At 37.1% G+C, this 21,186-nt stretch overlaps 1 protein-coding gene across 4 annotated transcripts in view; it reads right to left on the minus strand.

Moving 5' to 3' along the window:
- LOC143041003 (E3 ubiquitin-protein ligase TRIM71-like) overlaps positions 1–21,186 on the minus strand; it is a 205,317-nt gene that overhangs the window by 147,202 nt on the left and 36,929 nt on the right. For 2 of the 4 annotated variants that reach the window (XM_076212528.1, XM_076212529.1), the window contains exon 2: positions 5,274–5,398. The exons of 1 other annotated variant lie outside the window; for it this stretch is intronic. In XM_076212528.1, the coding sequence (XP_076068643.1) occupies positions 5,274–5,314 (41 nt within the window). In that variant the 5' untranslated portion in view covers positions 5,315–5,398. Of the gene's footprint in view, positions 1–5,273; positions 5,401–21,186 lie in introns of those variants that run through there. One more of the 4 variants, XM_076212531.1, reaches the window with a different exon arrangement.

Consider the following 21,186-nt stretch of genomic DNA (forward strand, 5'->3'; position numbering starts at 1 on the left):
AATGCCTAAAATTGGTATTGCACTCACAGGTATAGAGGAAGGAGTTTATGTTTTGGATTCCAAGGTACAATTAGATAATTTTTCAACTGATTCTAGATTGCCAATTTCATGTGTTGTAGCAAAGGTACACCTAAAGAGTGGTGCTGTGCCTAGTTGGAAAAAAGCAGGGCCTGTGCCCTACCACTACAGAAAATTGGTAGAAGATGCTTTAGAAGAGTTAGTCGATAACAATATCATTGAACCAGTACATTCTAGTACTTGGGCAGCTCCAATTGTACCAGTGTTAAAAGCTGACAAAAAGTCAATGCGTATCTGTGTAGATTTCAAGGAGTTAAACAAAAGTATTTCATGTGACCAGTACCCTCTGCCTAAAGTTGATGAAATCCTTGCTGTTGTGGGTAAAAGCAAGATATTTTCAAAGATTGATTTAAAGGATGCTTACTTACAGGTGCCAGTAGATGATGAGTCAAGAATTGCTAGTAATTAATACTCATAAAGGTCTGTTTAAATATAAAAGATTACCCTTTGGACTTGCATCATCTCCTGCCATCTTCCAAAGATTGATATCCCAATTATTAATGAATATAGATGGAGTAGTTGCCTTCTTAGATGACATATTAGTCGGAGGAGAGACTAAAGAGGAACATGATATGAGATTAGATAAAGTGTTGAAGGTATTTCAGAAACATAATATTGCTATTAACAAAAAGAAAACTGTTCTGAATACCAATTCCTTAGAATACTTAGGATATGTCATTTCAGGTGATGGCATAAAACCTTCACCAAGGAAACTTGCTGCTATTTTAGATGCACCTATACCAAAGTCATTAGGTGAAGTTCAATCATTTTTGGGTCTAGTAACTTATTATTGTAGGTTTGTAAGAAATTTTTCAAGTGTATTAGCACCTCTGTATGATTTACTGAAGGAAAATGCAAAATTTAAGTGGTCTTCTGTTGAAGCAAAAGCATTTAGGACTGTTAAGGAAGAGTTAGCCAACTCTGATTTACTAGCCAATTTTGATGGTGAACATGATGTTATTGTTGAAGTAGATGCTTCACCAGTAGGAGTAGGATGTGTGTTAATTCAGGAAATGAATGGTAGTCCAAGACCAGTTTACTTTGCAAGTAAAAAGCTGTCTGCTGCTGAGCTAAATTATTCTCAGTTGGACAAATTTTTTGCTTGGACGTAAGTTTGTGCTCCGTACAGATCACAAACCTCTACTTGGTTTATTTGGTAGTGAGAAACAGATTCCTGTCAGGCAAACAAAACATTGTAGCAGATACCCTGAGCCGTTTGCCTGTATCAGATTCTGTTTTAGACTCACATACACCTGCTGAATATGTGAATTTAGTTGAAAATTTGGAAGATCAAAATATTTCCTATGAAAGGGTTAAGGTTATGTCAAAGAGTGATCCTGTTTTGAGGAAGGTTTTCCAATGTGTTAAATTTGGGTGGATTGATAATCCTGTTATTTCTGAATATGCATCAGTTAAAGCAGATTTAAGTATATATGAAGATGTGTTGCTATTTAGGAATAGAGTAGTTATACCAGCTGAATTAAGAAGTGGTGTACTTTCACAGCTGCATGTAGGTCATAATGGTATCAGTGCTATGAAGGCTGAAGCCAGGAATTGGATATGGTGGCCTAAGTTAGATCAAGATATATCTGAGGTTACTAAAGCTTGTTCAATTTGTTTTAAAAAATTTCAAGGTTCTCAGGAAGTTACCTTATCATGGCCTGAGACGGGTAAGTCTTGGTGTAGACTCCATATGGACTATGCAGGTCCAATCAATGAAAATTATTTCTTAGTGATTGTGGATTCACACTCAAAATTTATGGATGTTCATGTAACAAAGTCAACATCTACAGTAACAATTTCTATGCTGAGAAAAACTTTTTGTAATTTTGGGTTACCTGACATTGTAGTTTCAGATAATGCCTCATCATTTGTATCTGAGGAAATAGAGACTTTCTTTGAAAAGAATGGAATAAAACATATGACACCAGCCCCATATAACCCATCATCTAATGGTTTAGCTGAGAGAGCTGTAAAAACTTTCAAGGAAGGATTAAGTAAATTTAAGGAAGGTGATATTAGAACCAGAATTTGTAGATTTTTGTATAACTACAGACGTTCAATTCATTGTTCCACAGGTAAAGCTCCATCTGAGCTAATGTTTAACAGAAACTTCAGAGGTATAATTGAGAAAATTAAACCACAAAATAAGAAAGAAAAGGTTTTGGAAAAAGTGTGTAAGTTTGAAAAGTCTGAATATAAGATTGATGATGCTGTTTTTGTAAAGAATTATGGTAAAGGTCATTCATGGTTGGAAGGGAAAGTAACTGAAGTTCTAGGTGTGAGAAACTACAAAGTGATGTTAAGAGATTTTGGGAACATTGTTTGGAAAAGACATTCTGATCAACTTATGCCTAGATATACACCAACTGTTCCCAGTAATGACACTGTACGTAAAGATAACTCGGGTAGCAGTAAACCTTTTGTGCATATGTATTCTTCAGGTCAAGGACACTGTCCTGATAGTTCAGAAGTAATGGATAAGGCTGATGAAAATTCCTCTGTAAATGTTGATAATGATGATAATGCTGTGAATGTACCAAGTCCACAACCAGTTAGAAGATCTAGCAGAGTTGTGAAACCACCTGATAGATTGAATCTATAATTGTGGTGTTATAAAGATAAATGTTTCAGTTATGTTCTTATAGATACTCCTTTTTCAATAAGGGAAAAGGGATGTGGTAAATTGAGATTAATTGTCTTATTATTAGTTTTATATACATGTAGATGGTGTTAAAGAATTGTATATTGGTGCTGTAGATTCCTTATATATGTTGATTCTCATATGCTTTATACTTTGTAATAGGTTTAGATCCTATACAGCACCTTTAGTCGTGTGTATCTAATTGAATCCTATGTAGACATCTTTTGTTTATGTTAAGTTACTGATACGAAGACGTTCTAGACGTCGCTTGTTTGTTTACATCCGCTTGCTAATAAACTCAAGAAAGCAAGACCCCGTTTTTCAACTTTCCTCACCGACACACTGCTACATGGGGGCAGGGCTTTCCATTGGTTCTACACACTTCCAGACAGAGGAGGTACCTCTTGCAGACATGACATGGTAGCAATGTATTTGAATCCATCAATAATAGTTTGCACAAGGCTAATAAAAGGTGTTGTCAGTGCTGGGCCTGAAAACAGTGTTGTGTGTGAGAGTGGAGTTTATGACAGACTGCCATTTCTGTCACTCTGGATGTTGTGCAGGCCAATGTGACAAGACCTATATCATGCTCTTAACATTTAAAGGTCCAACACAATACAGGCCAATTACATTGGTCTACACAACATCTTAAGTGATGAAAATGGCAGTCTCTGCCATTTGTCCCACTCTTATATACAACACAACTTTTGAGCCCATCACTATGACAACACTACTCACTGATGTTACAGAAACCATTCTGGATACATTCAAACAGACTGCTACTGTGCTATATCTGCAACAGGCTCCAACCTGAACACAATGTGAATGCAAAGGAGGTACTGTGCATTGCTTGGTTGTTTCAAACCCAAGCAGTGGGCAGGGGCAGGGATGGCTCTTCATCTACATGGACCTTAGGTAAAAGGGAAAACAAATAAGCATTTGATGGGTGTAGGATGAGTGAAGGGTGGGTGCATGCCTTGGAAGGCTACCTCCTTTATATGGTGAAAGAGGCCTTTTGATATATATATATATATATAGACAAACTTAAGACAACAATTAACTGATTAGTTAATGTACATACTAATACCTCATCATGATGAAACCAATACACAAATTATGAACTACATGTATGCATATGACAAACTTACAAACACACACACCACCAGCAGAAGGTAGCCACTACAACCTGTTGACATACATACACAGATGAAAACAATGGTTAATAAAGAACAGAATGAAGGCAACACCTTCCAAATCGACAGTCACTCTTTTCACTTGTAGCAACCATGCAAAACCATGTCTCACACCAAATACTTGTGTCACACACATATAGACAGAAATAACTTGGTTACATGGATTTCACATGCAATACCTCAATATCATCTGAATCACATAAAACCAACAATACACAGAAACAGCAAATGTTTTAAGGCCTTCTGAGCAACCACTGGTGCTGACTTCAGACAAGCCTGTGGAAATAAATTTAAGCAAATAATTCATTAAGTCAGAATTGGAATATGCCAGCCCAGCATGGGCAGTGCACATTTCAGACACAATTAATGGAGGACTTTGATTTTTTTTTTATTTATGGTTGTCTGGAGCAAGATGATTTCAAGAGAGGCTTCCATCCTGTAATTTCTGAGCTGGCTCAGAAATAAGAGAATGGGAGCATGTTAATTGAGAAGATAAAAAATGAAACAAAGGGAGTAATTAGGGAAGAGTGTGGGTTTAGAAGAACAGAATGTATGGATGAAATTTTTATAGTATGGCAGATTTGTGAGAAGTTTTTGACAAGGATGTCTTTTGGGCTTTTATGGACCTGAAGAGGCCATGTGAGAGTCATCAGGAAGGCAATGTGGTATGTGTTGCAGATATTTGGGATAGAGGGAAGGTTAATGTATATAGTCAAAAGTCTTTATGTGAGTAGTAGAGCTTGTGTTTGAGCAGGAAATGGAGAGAAGTTTGAGGTAAAGGTAGGGTTAATTCCGCCATAGTTATTCAACTTCTACACAGATGGGATGGTCCTGGAGGTAAATGCAAGTGTGATGGGTGGGGCTCTGGAGACAGTGAGAATGGAGGAAAGTGGGAGGTCAGCCAGTTGTTGTATACATTGTGTTTATGACTGAGTCAGAGAGTCTAAGGCAGCTAGTAGAAGAGTTTGGGAAGGTATGTGAGAGGAAAAAGGTGAAAGTAAATGTGGGTAAGGTAGTGAGACTTACAAGGAATGGTAGCAATGACTTTGAGATAAGTCTTAAAAGAAAGATGAATCTTGCCCACTGTCAAAGGGTTATTACCAATGCAACTCATGCAGCCCTTTCCTTTTTTTTTTTTTTTCCTAACTGCTACCCTTCCAAAAGCATAACATATCTACAAATCTGTACTAAAAATTATTCTAAAAGTTATTAATTTCTAAAAATAAACACTAATCACAACAATCACAATGGCATTTTAAAAATCCCCCTTTTCATGTAACTTTCCAGTGCATTCGGTGTATCTAGTTTTCTCTGCGAACATGCCTAGCTGAGTTTTACAGGAAATGAGTTGTACTCACTGCATCCCGTCACTATTTTCTAGCAGTCCAGAAATGACCATTGGTTGCCTTGAATCCTCAGGATACTCGAGGTAACATCACCCTTCTACAGGCTTGATCCTGCCTGTGACCATGTGCGTTCGTTACTGAAAGTGCAGTGTATTGTTATTTGTATGTTAATACATGTATATGTTTATTATTTCCCCCATTCTACTTTCTGGGTCTATGATTTCCTCTACCACCCTCCATTTTTTATTCTTTCCCATACCATTTTGTATCCTGAAACATGTCTATCTTGTAGGTAGTCATTTATAAAAACAGGTTATGGTTTGTGTCCCTACACTTCTTTTGATCATTCACTCCACAATTTTTTTCTGTTTATATGTGTGATTCACCAGTCTTTGATCATGAGCTAGACACTGCATCAATAACTAGTACTCTATCTTTTAGCTCATATATGACCCAATCTATGGGAAATGCTGTGACCTTACACACACACACTTCAACGAACGGACGGCTTAGAGGACGTTCTGAAGAAAAAATGAAATTTCGTGGATCCCGAAGCAAAGGAAGTACCTATTGTATTTACAGGGTGGGGGGAAATTGCTCGTGGTGTAGGGGATAGTGAGGAAAAAGGAGAAGGGGAGGGATTACTGAGGGAAATGGAAGGAAATGAGGAAGGAGAGGACTTGGCCCAGGCAGGCAGACGCCATGTAAACAAAAGAGGTCCCGACCAATTTAGTGACGACGAAATGTCTAACAAAAATGTAAAGATTAGAAACATAGATAAGAACAATTCAATGGAAGGTGAGATAACAATTTCCAAGGATTTAAAGAGGGGGAGGCGGATACCAACCTCCCCCGACTAGCAAAACTGGAGGAAAGGCTTGAACAAATGACTGAACATTGGGAGGTTAGGTTCGGTAAAATGTCAAAACTTGCAGAAAAGTTTGAAAGATTGGAAGAACTAGAGAAGGCGAACAAAAACTTAACTGATGAAATAGAAGAACTAAAAAGACATTTAAGAGAAGTAAAAGAGGAGAATAAAGAATTAAAAAGGACCAATAAAGACAATAAAGAAACATTAGCAAAAGAGGCACAGGGGTGGAGAAAGATACAGGAAAATAGTAAAGTTGCATTTACTGATATAATTAAACAGCAAATGAAAGAACAAACTGAAGACTCAGTTATCAAAGTGATGAGACAGAAGGAGAATATTGTAAGAGACTTAGCAGACAAAAAGAAATGTATAATTATATTAGGAATGGAAGAGAAACATAACCCAGATAGAACCTCAAGAATCAAAGAGGAAAATGAAAAAGTAAGCATTTTACTACAATTAGTTTAGGAAGATGAACCAGAAATAATGAAACAAATCGAAGAGAAGTTCAGACTCGGAAAGTATAGTACAGATAAGACCAGACCAATTAAGATTAAATTTAGGTCACAAATGACGGCAGAGAATATCTTATCCAAAACAGGGAAACTAGCAACAAGTGAACCATATAAAAAGGTATGGATAAAAAGGGAAATGAATAAAGAAGAGAGGAAGAAAAAAAGAAAAGACTTGAAGCTAAGGAAAAAAATGAGAACAGAACAGAGTCAGAAAAAGAGAGATTCTATTGGAGAGTAGTGAATATGAAACTAAGGAAATTCGACACACAAGAGAAAAACAAAAGGGAAACAGAGAACACAATGGAAGTGGCAGAAAACTAAGAGTGTCTTACACAAATATAGATGGATTAATAACAGGATTGAATGAGCTGAATGATTATTTGAAGGAAAAAGAACCGGACATAATGGGAATTGTAGAAACAAAATTAAAAGGTCCACTACCACCCAACAGTGTAGGACATGATGCATATAATTATTGGATTAGAAACAGAGAGACAAAGCATGGGGGTGGAGTTATGTTCCTGACTAAGAAGGATATAAACGTGAGGTGTGTCACATATGGAAAGAATACAGTAGAGATGATTATGATCGAAGTGGAAGACAGAGATAAGAAGAGCAGAAAGTTTGTGATAAATTATGTGCCTCCGAAAACAGCCTTGTGGGAAGAGAGTAAACATAAAAGTATGTTAGAGGACACAAAGATAACATTAGATAAGATAATGGAAGATGGAGGAAGAATAGTTATGATGGGCGACTATAATTGCAAAGAAATCTGCTGGGAAGAAATGACAGTAAAGGGTGGAGACGGCTCATGGGGAAACGCTCTACTTGAGATGATTACTGACCATACAATGACACAGTGGATACAGGAGAACACTAGGTATAGAAATGAGGAAGAACCATCGAGACTAGACCTAATAATTACATCTGAACCCAGAATAGTGGACAAGATTGAATATAAAACACCAATAAGTAAAAGTGACCACACATTGATTGAACTGGAACTAAATGAAGAAAAATACATGAAAAGAAATGAACAATATAGAAAAGGAAGAATAATGTATGAAAAAACAAACTTTGATAAAATAAGAGAATTCTTTCAAACAGAAAACTGGGAAGAAATATACAAAGAAGAAACATCAGTGGAAGAGAAATGGAATATTTTGACAAAAATTTACAAAAAAGGAGTGGAAAAGTATGTCCCAAGACAAAAACAAGAAAAAGAATATGTAAAATGCTGGTACAATAGAAGTTGTAGGGAGTTAAAAGACAAACAAGACAAAGCTTGGACCAGATGGAAAAAATACAGAAGGCCTGAAAAATGGAAAATATATACTTGTTATAGAAATGAATATGTACAAGCATGCAGAGAGGAAAAGAGAAAATATGAAAAAGATGTCATAGAAAAGTGTAAAGATCAACCAAAACTATTTTACAGATTTGTAAACAACAAATTGAAAAACAAACAAGACTTGGAGAAATTAAGACAAGGAGGAGTTGAATACACAGAGGAAATTGAAATGGCGGAGATTATGAACAAACATTTTAAATCAGTGTTTACAAGGGAGAACATACAACCTGAAGAGATTGAATGGAAAGAGAAAGTCCCTCCCATGAAAGAAATAGAAGTAACAAAGAACGAAATATTGAAACACTTGAGTAATCTTAATGTCAGAAAATCGCATGGACCAGATGAAATAGCAAACTGGATTTTGAAAGACTGCAGGAATGAACTGGCAGACAAAATACATAGCATAATAAACACTTCCTTGAAAGAAGGAAAAGTTCCAGAAGATTGGAAAAAAGCAAATATAGTACCCATATATAAAGGAGGAAATAAAGAAGACCCTAACAACTATAGACCAGTCTCCCTAACAAGTACAATAGCAACCGCTTTCCTCACAGAGTAATAGACAGTTGGAACAAGTTAGATGAGAAAGTGGTGTGTGCAAAAACAATACATGAATTTAAAAATAGTTTAGATAAAATGAGATATGAAGACGGGACACCACGAGCATAGCTCCCCTTCCCGTAAAATACAACTAGGTAAATACACCTCCAACTCCTTGCCCACCAGAGTTAGAGTGCCAACTCTCACTGCAGCAATGCTGAAATTTTCAGTCCTGAGAGTGACTTGAGCTCAGACCACTGAATCAGTCAAGTGGTCTGTGTGTGCGTGTGATTCACCTTCGTCTTGGATCACGTGTTGGGCTTGTGATCGACAGCTATTTCCCTCCCGGAAGAGCTCAAAATTCATATATGACTGATCTATGGGTAATGCTGTGACCTTACACGTGCACATACACCAAACTCCCCGCCCACGAGCGTTGGAGTAACGACTCGCAGCGCAGCGATGCTGAAATTATTTCAACCTGGGCGGGATTCGAACCCGGATTCCGTAGTGGCAGCCGGAAACTACCGACCGCGCCATCGAGTCGTGTATTTACCTAGTTGTATTTTACGGGAAGGGGAGCTATGCTCGTGGGGTCCCGTCTTTGTATCTCATTTTATCTAAACTATTTTTGAATTCATGTATTGTTTTTGCACACACTACTTTCTCATCTACCTTGTTCCAACTATGTGTGTGCATTTACCTAGTTGTATTTTGCGGGAAGAGAGCTATGTCCGTAGTGTCCCGCTACTGTATATTTCCGCAATTTTTTTTTTTTCTTAAAGTCATGTATAATTTTAGCACTCACTGTTTCCTCATTCAATTTGTTCCAGATATCTATCACTCTGTGTGGGAAGCTATTCTATTTCAGATCTCTTCTGTAACTGTCTTAAGTTTCTTCTCGTGTCCTCTTGTATTTCTTCTGTCCCATTTTAGTAGGTCATCCCTATCAAGAATTTCCATCCCTTTCATAATTCTGTACATGGTAAATGTGTGTGTATGTTCTATACGAGAGTGAACGAGTCATGCGAGCCCATGCATCCTATTCATAATCCATAAAACAATACACTTGTGTAAGAAATATGCACGAATACTTTAACACACTAGAATTTACAATGAATGAAGTCAGCAGTAATCAAATTTTGTGATACCTTACCCAGACAAGACATGATACTGAAAAGATTGATATATTGAGTTCGATTACTCAGTAATACGACTAATTTCCATATCATACATACATACATATACCAAGGCTTTTTCCCCCTTCCAAGGGAGGTAGCCAAAAAGGGAAAGGCATAAAAACACTCCCACCCATTTCATCCCCAAATACACTCCACACCCCTCCCACCCTTCCTCTCATCTGAGCACCTCCTGGATGACGGGTCATCCCTGCACCCCGCCCACCGCCCTGGGTCAGAAGCAGTGTCGCAAGACACAGTACATCCACAGCAAGGCCGCTTCATTTAATCGGCGACCCCCCCTCTCCGTCCCCCTTTGCATATAAGGAGAGGACGGGGAGAAATCACTTCGGGCTGCGTCAAAATTTACTCACACATACTACCCCACCCCCACCCCCCCGCCCATTTCTCCTCATGCAGTCACAACATCATCCATATACAACCATTCTCCACTCACCTCTGTCTTCCGTCCTCTCCCTTCCTTCCTCAACAGACATTCCCCTCTTCCCCAAAGCCCCCTTCACCCCATCCATCCACCTCATCCTAGGACGTCCCCTCATGTTCACTCCCTCCACATCTGCCTTCCATACCTCTTTTACTAGTCTTTCTTCACTCATTCTTTCCATGTGTCCAAACCATCCTAATATTCTTTCATCAACCCTCTCTCCCAAATCCTTTTTCACCCCTGTTCTCCTCCTCACCTCCTCATTTCTCACTCTATCTAGCCTAGTAACCCCCGCCATACTTCTCAGACACCTCATCTCAAACACATTCAAACTCCTTCTCACTTCTTCTCTTATGTTCCACGCTTCCGCCCCATACAGTGCTGTTGGCACAATCACTCCTTCATACAGTCTCCTCTTCGCATCCATTCCCAAATGTCTATTTCTCATTACACTCTTTAAACCACCAAGGCATTTACTCGCTTCTCTCAATCTACATTCTACCTCCACCTTCACTCCACCTTTTCCTGCTACACTTGCACCCAAGTATCTAAAACTATCCACTTCCTCCAGTCGCTCTCCCTTAATGTTCACTTCCAGTCTACTGCCACTTTCACCCCTTGTACATCTCATCACCTTACTTTTACCCACATTTATCTTTAGCTTTCTTCTATCACATACTCTCCCAAACTCTGCCACCAGCTTCCTCAATCCCTCCTCAATCTCTCCTCAATCCATATCAAATAATAATTAAATCTTGTCAATATGAGTAAACTAAGGGATGTCATACATTAACCTTTTGCGATTAAATAAACAATAAGTACTCAATAAGAAGCTTCAGTGGACACAACACGACTTCCCATCAGCTTATTACAGATAAATTGCCGGCATTCTAAAATCATGCAATAATCAGGACCCTCACATTCGGGGGATCGGGTATATGCCTGGGAACGATAATTCTAGCCTGGACTTGTCGCCCACAAGCCCGACAAAATAATTATAAAAAAAATCAACAAAGGCCTGAATACTTTGCCATAATCGACGAATTTTGCGTTAGAATAAACAAAATATGAACAAATTCCCTTATCCTTTCTGCAATAAGGGCATTGAATACAAAAATTAAATATGTTTATTTCGCAAGACAATAGCTAAAATAAGTAAGAAAATGTGGAGGCGGGAAGGGGAGGGGGGGGCGTCACCGAGAACTTTGTCCCGAGACGGCACCTAGGCATGTGACTGGCCATAATTATCCTTCGTGATGACCACTTTCAATATCTTACGTGGAAACAGGCGAGTTTGTGAAATAAAAAACAACAACTAAACATATCCAAGTATTGAAGAGTGTGCAAAAGACCATACGGCCTGCACTGGGCAGTTCCATGTCCCTTACCCCCTGTCATTCATAGTTATCTACTCTTAAAATAACCAAATCGTGGTTACCAAGTCTACTCCATTCGTTAACCAATCTAGGTAAACCAGTTCTTGCCTATTTACTTCTTGAAGCTAACTTTATTATATACAACTCAACGCAACAGAATTAACACGTCGCATGAATTACTTAAAATGCCAGTATAAAACAGACAAAAATATTATTTACAACACGAGGTTAATGCCGATGGATAGTATTGCACTGTATAATCATCCGCATACCTCCGTCGACAAGACCAATATTTGTTTACATTGGTTTTTCTAACAAAGATTTGCAGTCACCTGGCAGACAACGAGACACTTTAGTATAGTACTTCCCCAATAAGAAACACCTCACGACCACTGCCGACCATTTACAAGCACAAGTTAATGACTAGTCACCTTAAGCAATAACCTGATATATTACGAGAACAAAAATAAATATAGCTTTTCCTTCCTATCACCATGTCAGTATTTTAGGCTTCATGAAATGTCTATGGACCAAGTCAGGCAGCAATCTTTTAAGACAAAAAATTAATCTCCATTCGATTGATGTGCGTGTGTAATACACACACACACACACACACACACACTTTCAACGAACGGACGGCTTGAAGAACGTTCTGAAGAAAAGTGCCGATTGTGGATCCCAACGCAAAGAGAAGTACCTTTTTGTATTTGAAGGGTGGGGGGAAATTGCTCGTGGGGCAGTAGGTAAGTAGGAAAAGAGGAGAAGGGGAGGGATTGCTGGGGAAATGGAAGGAAATGAGGATGTGGAGGACTTGGCCCAGGCAGACGGGCGTAAGGTCAACATGAAACGACCACCGGACCAGCTCAGTGATGACGAAATGGCAAATAAAAATGTAAAGATTAGAAGTATAGAGAGGAGCAATACAGTAGAAAGTGACGAGAATATGTTCCAGGGATTTAAAGAGGGTGGGGGGGACACAACCCCCCCCCCGACTGATAAGACTAGAGGAGAGAGTTGATAAGGTGATCGAGGACTTGGAACGTAAGTTAGGTAATGTAGACTCCATTTTCCAGAGAATTGAAAGGTTGGAACAACTAGAGAAGGCTAACAGAAACTTAACTGAAGTAGAGGACCTAAAAAGAAGTTAGGAAATGTAAAGGAGGAGAATGAGAAATTGAAGAAGAATAGTAATGAAAACAGAGAGAAAATAGCTACAGAAGCTAAAAATTGGAGAATAACTCAAGAAGGGAATAAGGTTTCATTCACTGACATAGTCAAACAGCAATTGAAAGAACATAATGAAGACTCAGTTATTAAAGTGATGAGACAGAAGGAGAATATAGTAAGAGAATTAGCTGACAAAAAGAAATGTATAATTATATTAGGAATGGAAGAGAAACATAACCCAGATAGAACCGCAAGAATCAAGGAGGAAAATGAAAGAGTAAGCAGTTTATTAAAATTAGTCCAGGAAGATGAACCAGAAATTATAAAGGAAATTGAGGAAAAATTCAGACTCGGAAAATATAGTACAGATAAGACCAGACCAATTAAGATTAAATTCAGGTCACAAACAACGGCAGAGAAAATTCTATCCAAGACAGGGAAACTAGCAACAAATGATCAATATAAAAAGGTATGGATAAAAAGAGAAATGAATAAGGAGGAAAGAGAGGCAGAAAAGCAGAAAAGAATTGAAGCTAAGGCAAAAAACGAGGAAAGAACGGAGTCAGAGAAAGAGAGATTCTATTGGAGAGTAGTGAACATGAAAATAAAGCAGTTCGACATACTAAAGAAAAACATAAGGGAAACAGAGAACACAATGGAAGTGGCAGAAAACTAAAAGTGTCTTACACAAATATAGATGGATTGATAACAGGATTGAATGAACTGAATGATTATTTGAAAGAAAAAGAACCGGACATAATGGGAATTGTAGAAACAAAATTAAAAGGCCCACTACCACCCAACAGTGTAGGACATGATACATACAATTATTGGATTAGAAACAGAGAGAAAAAACAAGGGGGTGGAGTTATGTTTCTGACTAAGAAGGATATAAACGTGAAAGGTGTCATATATGGAAAGAATACAGTAGAGATGATTATGATAGAAGTGGAAGACCGAGATAAGAAGAGCAGAAAATTTGTGATCAATTATGTGCCTCCGAAAACAGCCTCATGGGAGGAGAGTGAACATAAAAGTATGTTAGAGGACACAAAGATAGCATTAACTAAAATAATGGAAGACGGAGAAAGAATAGTTATGATGGGCGACTTTAATTGCAAAGAAATCTGCTGGGAAGAAATGACAGTAAAGAGTGGTGATGACTCATGGGGAAATGCTCTACTTGAGATGATTACTGACCATTCAATGACACAATGGATACAGGAGAACACTAGGTATAGAAATGAAGAAGAACCATCGAGGCTAGACTTAATAATTACATCTGAACCTAGAATAGTGGACAAGATTGAATATAAAACACCAATAGGTAAAAGTGACCACATATTGATTGAACTGGAACTTAATGAAGAAAAATATATCAAAAGAAATGAACAATATAGAAAATGAAGAATGATGTATGAAAAAACAAACTTTGATAAAATAAGAGAATTCTTCCAACAAGAAAACTGGGAAGAAATATACAAAGAAGAAACATCAGTGGAAAAGAAATGGAATATTTTGACAAAAATTTACAAAAAAGGAGTGGAAAAGTATGTCCCAAGACAAAAACAAGAAAAAGAATATGTAAAATGCTGGTACAACAAAAGTTGTAGGGAGTTAAAAGACAAAAGAGACAAAGCCTGGACCAGATGGAAAAAAGACAGAAGACCTGAAAAATGGAAAATATATACTGGTTATAGAAATGAATATGTACAAAAGTGCAGAGAGGAAAAAAGAAAATATGAAAAAGATGTTATAGAAAAGTGTAAAGATCAACCAAAACTATTCTACAGATTTGTAAACAATAAACTGAAAAACAAACAAGACTTGGAGAAATTAAGACAAGGAGGAGTTGAATACACTGAGGAAATGGAAATGGCAGAAATTATGAACAAACATTTTAAATCAGTGTTTACAAGGGAAAATATACAACCTAAAGAGATTGAGTGGAAGGAAAAAGTCCCCCCTATGGAAGAAATAGAAGTAACAAAGAATGAAATATTGACACACTTGGGTAATTTTGATGTCAGAAAATCGCATGGGCCAGATGAAATAGCAAACTGGATTCTGAAAGAATGCAGGAATGAACTGGCAGACAAAATACATAGCATAATAAGCAGTTCCTTAAAAGAAGGAAAAGTTCCAGAAGATTGGAAAAAAGCAAATATAGTACCTATATATAAAGGAGGAAATAAAGAAGAACCTACCAACTATAGACCAGTCTCTCTAACAAGTACAATAGCAAAAATATGTGAAAGAATTATCAAAAGTAGATGGGTAAAATACTTGGAAAAAAACAACGTACTAAATCCAAGGCAATTTGGATTCAGACAAGGACGATCATGCGTCACCAATTTAATATGTTTCTATTCAAGGCTAATAGATATAATACAAGAAAGAGATGGATGGGCTGATTGTGCATTTCTAGACCTAAAAAAAGCTTTTGACAAAGTACCACATAAGAAGTTGCTTAAGAAATTAGAATATGAAGGAGGAATACAAGGTAAATTGCTAAATTGGATGGAAGACTTTTTGCAAGAAAGAAAAATGAGAGTAGTGATAAGAGATCAGCACTCAAAATGGAATGAAGTAATAAGCGGTGTCCCGCAGGGAACAGTTCTGGCCCCAATAATGTTTGCAATATATATTAATGATATGGATGAAGGAATTGAAAGCTATATGAGCTTCTTTGCAGATGATGCAAAATTACTGAAAAGAGTGAAAACTGAAGAAGATTGTGAATCACTACAGAGAGATCTAAATAAAGTACAGGAATGGAGTAGGAAGTGGGAGATGGAGTTCAATACAAAAAAGTGTAGTATAATGGAATTTGGAAAAAGCAAAAACAGAATAACAGGATCATATAATTTGGGAGAAGAAGGAATAAAAAGAGTAGAAAATGAGAAGGACCTGGGAGTCATTGTTATGAATAATATGTCACCTGAAAAACATATAAATAAGATTTTTGGAGAAACTTATAATTTAATAAGAACAATCAAAGTGGCATTTACATACCTGGATGAAGAAATGGTGAGGAAAATCCTAATCACCCTGATAAGACCAAGATTGGAATATGCAGCAACGATATGGTCACCAAGTACAAAAAAATGTATAAAAAAACTTGAAAGAATACAAAGAGCAATTACAAAACTGGCACCAACACTCTCAAAACTATCATATGAAGAGAGACTACAAAAACTTAAACTACAGACACTAGAGCAAAGAAGAGAGAGAGGAGATTTGATAGCTATTTACAGAATCATGAAAGGCATAGAAATTACTGATAGAGAGAATCTGATAAAATGGGATGACAGAAATACAAGAGGACACGGAAAGAAAATAAAAAAAGACAACTATAGAAGAGATTTGAAAAAGAACAGCTTTCCTCACAGAGCAATAGACAGTTGGAACAAGTTAGATGAGAAAGTGGTGTGTGCAAAAACAATACATGAATTTAAAAATAGTTTAGATAAAATGAGATATGAAGACGGGACCCCACGAGCATAGCTCCCCTTCCCGTAAAATACAACTAGGTACAACTAGGTAAATACACACACACACACACACTTTCAACGAACGGACGGCTTGAAGAACGTTCTGAAGAAAAGTGCAGATTGTGGATCCCAACGCAAAGAGAAGTGCCTTTTTGTATTTGCAGGGTGGGGGGAAATTGCTCGTGGGGTAGTGGGAAAGTAAGGAAAGAGGAGAGGGGGAGGGATTGCTGGGGAAATGGAAGGTAATGAGGAGGTGGAGGAACTGGCCCTGCGGGCCGCCGAAAGGTGGACAAACGACCGCAAGACGAGCTGGATGATGACGACATGTCTAATAGGAATGTGAAGATTAGAGGTATAGATAGGAGCAATACAGTAGAAAGTGATGAGAATATTTTCAAGGGATTTAAAGAGGGTGGGGGGGACACAACTACCCAACAGTGTAGGACATGATGCATACAATTATTGGATTAGAAACAGAGAGAAAAAGCAAGGGGGTGGAGTTATGTTCCTGACTAAGAAGGATATAAACGTGAAAGGTGTCATATATGGAAAGAATACAGTAGAGATGATTATGATAGAAGTGGAAGACAGAGATAAGAAGAGCAGAAAATTTGTGATAAATTATGTGCCTCCAAAAACAGCCTCATGGGAGGAGAGTGAACATAAAAGTATGTTAGAGGACACAAAGATAACATTAAATAAAATAATGGAAGATGGAGGAAGAATAGTTATGATGGGCGACTTTAATTGCAAAGAAATCTGCTGGGAAGAAATGACAGTAAAGGGTGGAGATGACTCATGGGGAAACGCTCTACTTGAGATGATTATTGACCACACAATGACACAATGGATACAGGAGAACACTAGGTATAGAAATGAAGAACCATCGAGACTAGACTTATTAATTACATCTGAACCTAGAATAGTGGACAAGATTGAATATAAAACACCAATAGGTAAAAGTGACCACATATTGATTGAACTGGAACTTAATGAAGAAAAATATATCAAAAGAAATGAACAATATAGAAAACGAAGAATGATGTATGAAAAAACAAACTTTGATAAAATAAGAGAATTCTTTCAACAAGAAAACTGGGAAGAAATATACAAAGAAGAAACATCAGTGGAAAAGAAATGGAATATTTTGACAAAAATTTACAAAAAAGGAGTGGAAAAGTATGTCCCAAGACAAAAACAAGAAAAAGAATATGTAAAATGCTGGTACAACAAAAGTTGTAGGGAGTTAAAAGATAAAAGAGACAAAGCCTGGACCAGATGGAAAAAAGACAGAAAACCTGAAAAATGGAAAATATATACTTGTTATAGAAATGAATATGTACAAACATGCAGAGAGGAAAAGAGAAAATATGAAAAAGACGTCATAGAAAAATGTAAAGATCAACCAAAACTATTCTACAGATTTGTAAACAATAAACTGAAAAACAAACAGGACTTGGAGAAATTAAGACAAGGGGGAGTTGAATACACTGAGGAAATGGAAATGGCAGAAATTATGAACAAACATTTTAAATCAGTGTTTACAAGGGAGAACATACAACCTGAAGAGATTGAATGGAAAGAGAAAGTCCCCCCTATAGAAAAAATAGAAGTATCAAAGAATGAAATATTGATACAATTGAGTAATCTTGATGTCAGAAAATCACATGGACCAGATGAAATAGCAAACTGGATTCTGAAAGAATGCAGGAATGAACTGGCAGACAAAATACATAGCATAATAAGCAGTTCCTTGAAAGAAGGAAAAGTTCCAGAAGATTGGAAAAAAGCAAATATAGTACCTATATATAAAGGAGGAAATAAAGAGGAACCTACCAACTATAGACCAGTCTCTCTGACAAGTACAATAGCAAAAATTTGTGAAAGAATGATCAAAAATTGATGGGTAAAATACTTGGAAAAAAACAACGTACTAAATCCAAGGCAATTTGGATTCAGACAAGGACGATCATGCGTCACCAATTTAATATGCTTCTATTCAAGGCTAATAGATATAATACAAGAAAGAGATGGATGGGCTGATTGTGCATTTCTAGACCTAAAAAAAGCTTTTGACAAAGTACCACATAAGAAGTTGCTTAAGAAACTAGAATCTGAAGGAGGAATACAAGGTAAATTACTAAATTGGATGGAAGACTTTTTGCAAGAAAGAAAAATGAGAGTAGTGATAAGAAACCAACACTCAAAATGGAATGAAGTAATAAGCGGTGTCCCGCAGGGAACAGTCCTGGCCCCAATAATGTTTGCTATATATATTAATGATATGGATGAAGGAATTGAAAGCTATATGAGCTTCTTTGCAGACGATGCAAAACTACTGAAAAGAGTGAAAACTGAAGAAGATTGTGAATCACTACAGAGAGATCTAAATAAAGTACAGGAATGGAGTAAGAAGTGGGAGATGGAGTTCAATACAAAAAAGTGTAGTATAATGGAATTTGGAAAAAGCAAAAACAGAATAACAGGATCATATAATTTGGGAGAAGAAGGAATAAAAAAAGTAGAAAATGAAAAGGACCTGGGAGTCATTGTTATGAATAATATGTCACCTGAAAAACATATAAATAAGATTTTTGGAGAAACTTATAATTTAATAAGAACAATCAAAGTGGCATTTACATACCTGGATGAAGAAATGGTGAGGAAAATCCTAATCACCCTGATAAGACCAAGATTAGAATATGCAGCAACAATATGGTCACCAAGTACAAAAAAATGTATAAAAAAACTTGAAAGAATACAAAGAGCAATTACAAAACTGGCACCAACACTCTCAAAACTATCATATGAAGAGAGACTACAAAAACTTTAACTACAGACACTAGAGCAAAGAAGAGAGATAGGAGATTTGATAGCTATTTACAGAATCATGAAAGGCATAGAAATTACTGATAGAGAGAATCTGATAAAATGGGATGACAGAAATACAAGAGGACACGGAAAGAAAATAAAAAAAGACGGCTATAGAAGAGATTTGAAAAAGAACAGCTTTCCTCACAGAGTAATAGACAGTTGGAACAAGTTAGATGAGAAAGTGGTGTGTGCAAAAACAATACATGAATTTAAAAATAGTTTAGATAAAATGAGAAATGAAGACGGGACCCCACGAGCATAGCTCCCCTTCCCGTAATATACAACTAGGTAAATACAACTAGGTAAATACACACACACACACACTTTCAACGAACGGACGGCTTGAAGAACGTTCTGAAGAAAAGTGCAGATTGTGGATCCCAACGCAAAGAGAAGTGCCTTTTTGTATTTACAGGGTGGGGGGAAATTGCTTGTGGGGTAGTGGGAAAGTAAGGAAAGAGGAGAAGGGGAGGGATTGCTGGGAAAATGGAAGGTAATGAGGAAGTAGAGGACTTGGTCCAAACAGACCGCCGAAAAGTAAACAAACGACCACAAGACGAGCTGGAGGACGACGGAATGTCTAATAAGAATGTAAAGATTAGAAGTATAGATAGGAACAATACAGTAGAAAGTGATGAGAATATTTTCAAGGGATTTAAAGAGAGTGGGGGGGACACAAACCCCCCCCCCCCCCCCGACTGACAAGACTAGAGAAGAAGGTTGATAAGGTGATCGAGGACTTGGAGAGTAGGTTAGGTCATATGAACACCATTTTACAAAGGGTTGAAAGATTGGAAGAATTAGAAAAGGCGAATAAAAACTTAACTGATGAAATAGAAGACCTAAAAAGACAGTTAAGAGAGGTAAAGGTGGAGAATGAGGAATTGAAGAATAGTAAAGAAAACAGAGAAACGATAGCTAAAGAAAGTAAAAATTGGAAGAAAACCCAAGAAGGAAATAAGGTTTCATTCACTGACATAGTCAAACAGCAATTGAAAGAACATACTGAAGACTCAGTTATTAAAGTGATGAGACAAAAGGAGAATATAGTAAGAGATTTAGCAGACAAGAAGAAATGTATAATTATATTAGGAATGGAAGAGAAACACAACACAGATAGAACCACAAGAATCAAAGAGGAAAATGAAAAAGTAAGCCAATTACTAGAATCAGTTCAGGAAGATGAACCAGAAATTATGAAACAAATCGAAGAGAAATTTAGACTCGGAAAGTATAGCACAGACAAGACCAGACCAATTAAGATTAAATTCAAGTCACAAACAACGGCAGAGAATATCTTATCCAAAACAGGGAAACTAGCAACAAGTGAACAATACAAAAAGATATGGATAAAAAGAGAAATGAATAAAGAGGAAAGAGAGGAAGAAAAGCAGAAAAGACTGGAAGCTAAGGCAAAAAACGAGAACAGAACGGAGTCAGAGAAAGAGAGATTCTATTGGAGAGTAGTGAACATGAAACTAAGGAAGTTCGACATACAAAAGAAAAACATAAGGGAAACAGAGAACACAATGGAAGTGGCAGAAAACTAGGAGTGTCTTACACAAATATAGATGGATTAATAACAGGATTGAATGAGCTGAATGATTATTTGAAAGAAAAAGAACCGGACATAATGGGAATTGTAGAAACAAAATTAAAAGGCCCACTACCACCCAACAGTGTAGGACATGATGCATACAATTATTGGATTAGAAACAGAGAGAAAAAGCAAGGGGGTGGAGTTATGTTCCTGACTAAGAAGGATATAAACGTGAAAGGTGTCATATATGGAAAGAATACAGTAGAGATGATTATGATAGAAGTGGAAGACAGAGATAAGAAGAGCAGAAAATTTGTGATAAATTATGTGCCTCCAAAAACAGCCTCATGGGAGGAGAGTGAACATAAAAGTATGTTAGAGGACACAAAGATAACATTAAATAAAATAATGGAAGATGGAGGAAGAATAGTTATGATGGGCGACTTTAATTGCAAAGAAATCTGCTGGGAAGAAATGACAGTAAAGGGTGGAGATGACTCATGGGGAAACGCTCTACTTGAGATGATTATTGACCACACAATGACACAATGGATACAGGAGAACACTAGGTATA

Source organism: Oratosquilla oratoria, chromosome 30 (genome assembly GCF_046742065.1).
Source record: "Oratosquilla oratoria isolate Oo_2021 chromosome 30, ASM4674206v1, whole genome shotgun sequence".
Taxonomy (NCBI): Eukaryota; Metazoa; Arthropoda; class Malacostraca; order Stomatopoda; family Squillidae; genus Oratosquilla; species Oratosquilla oratoria.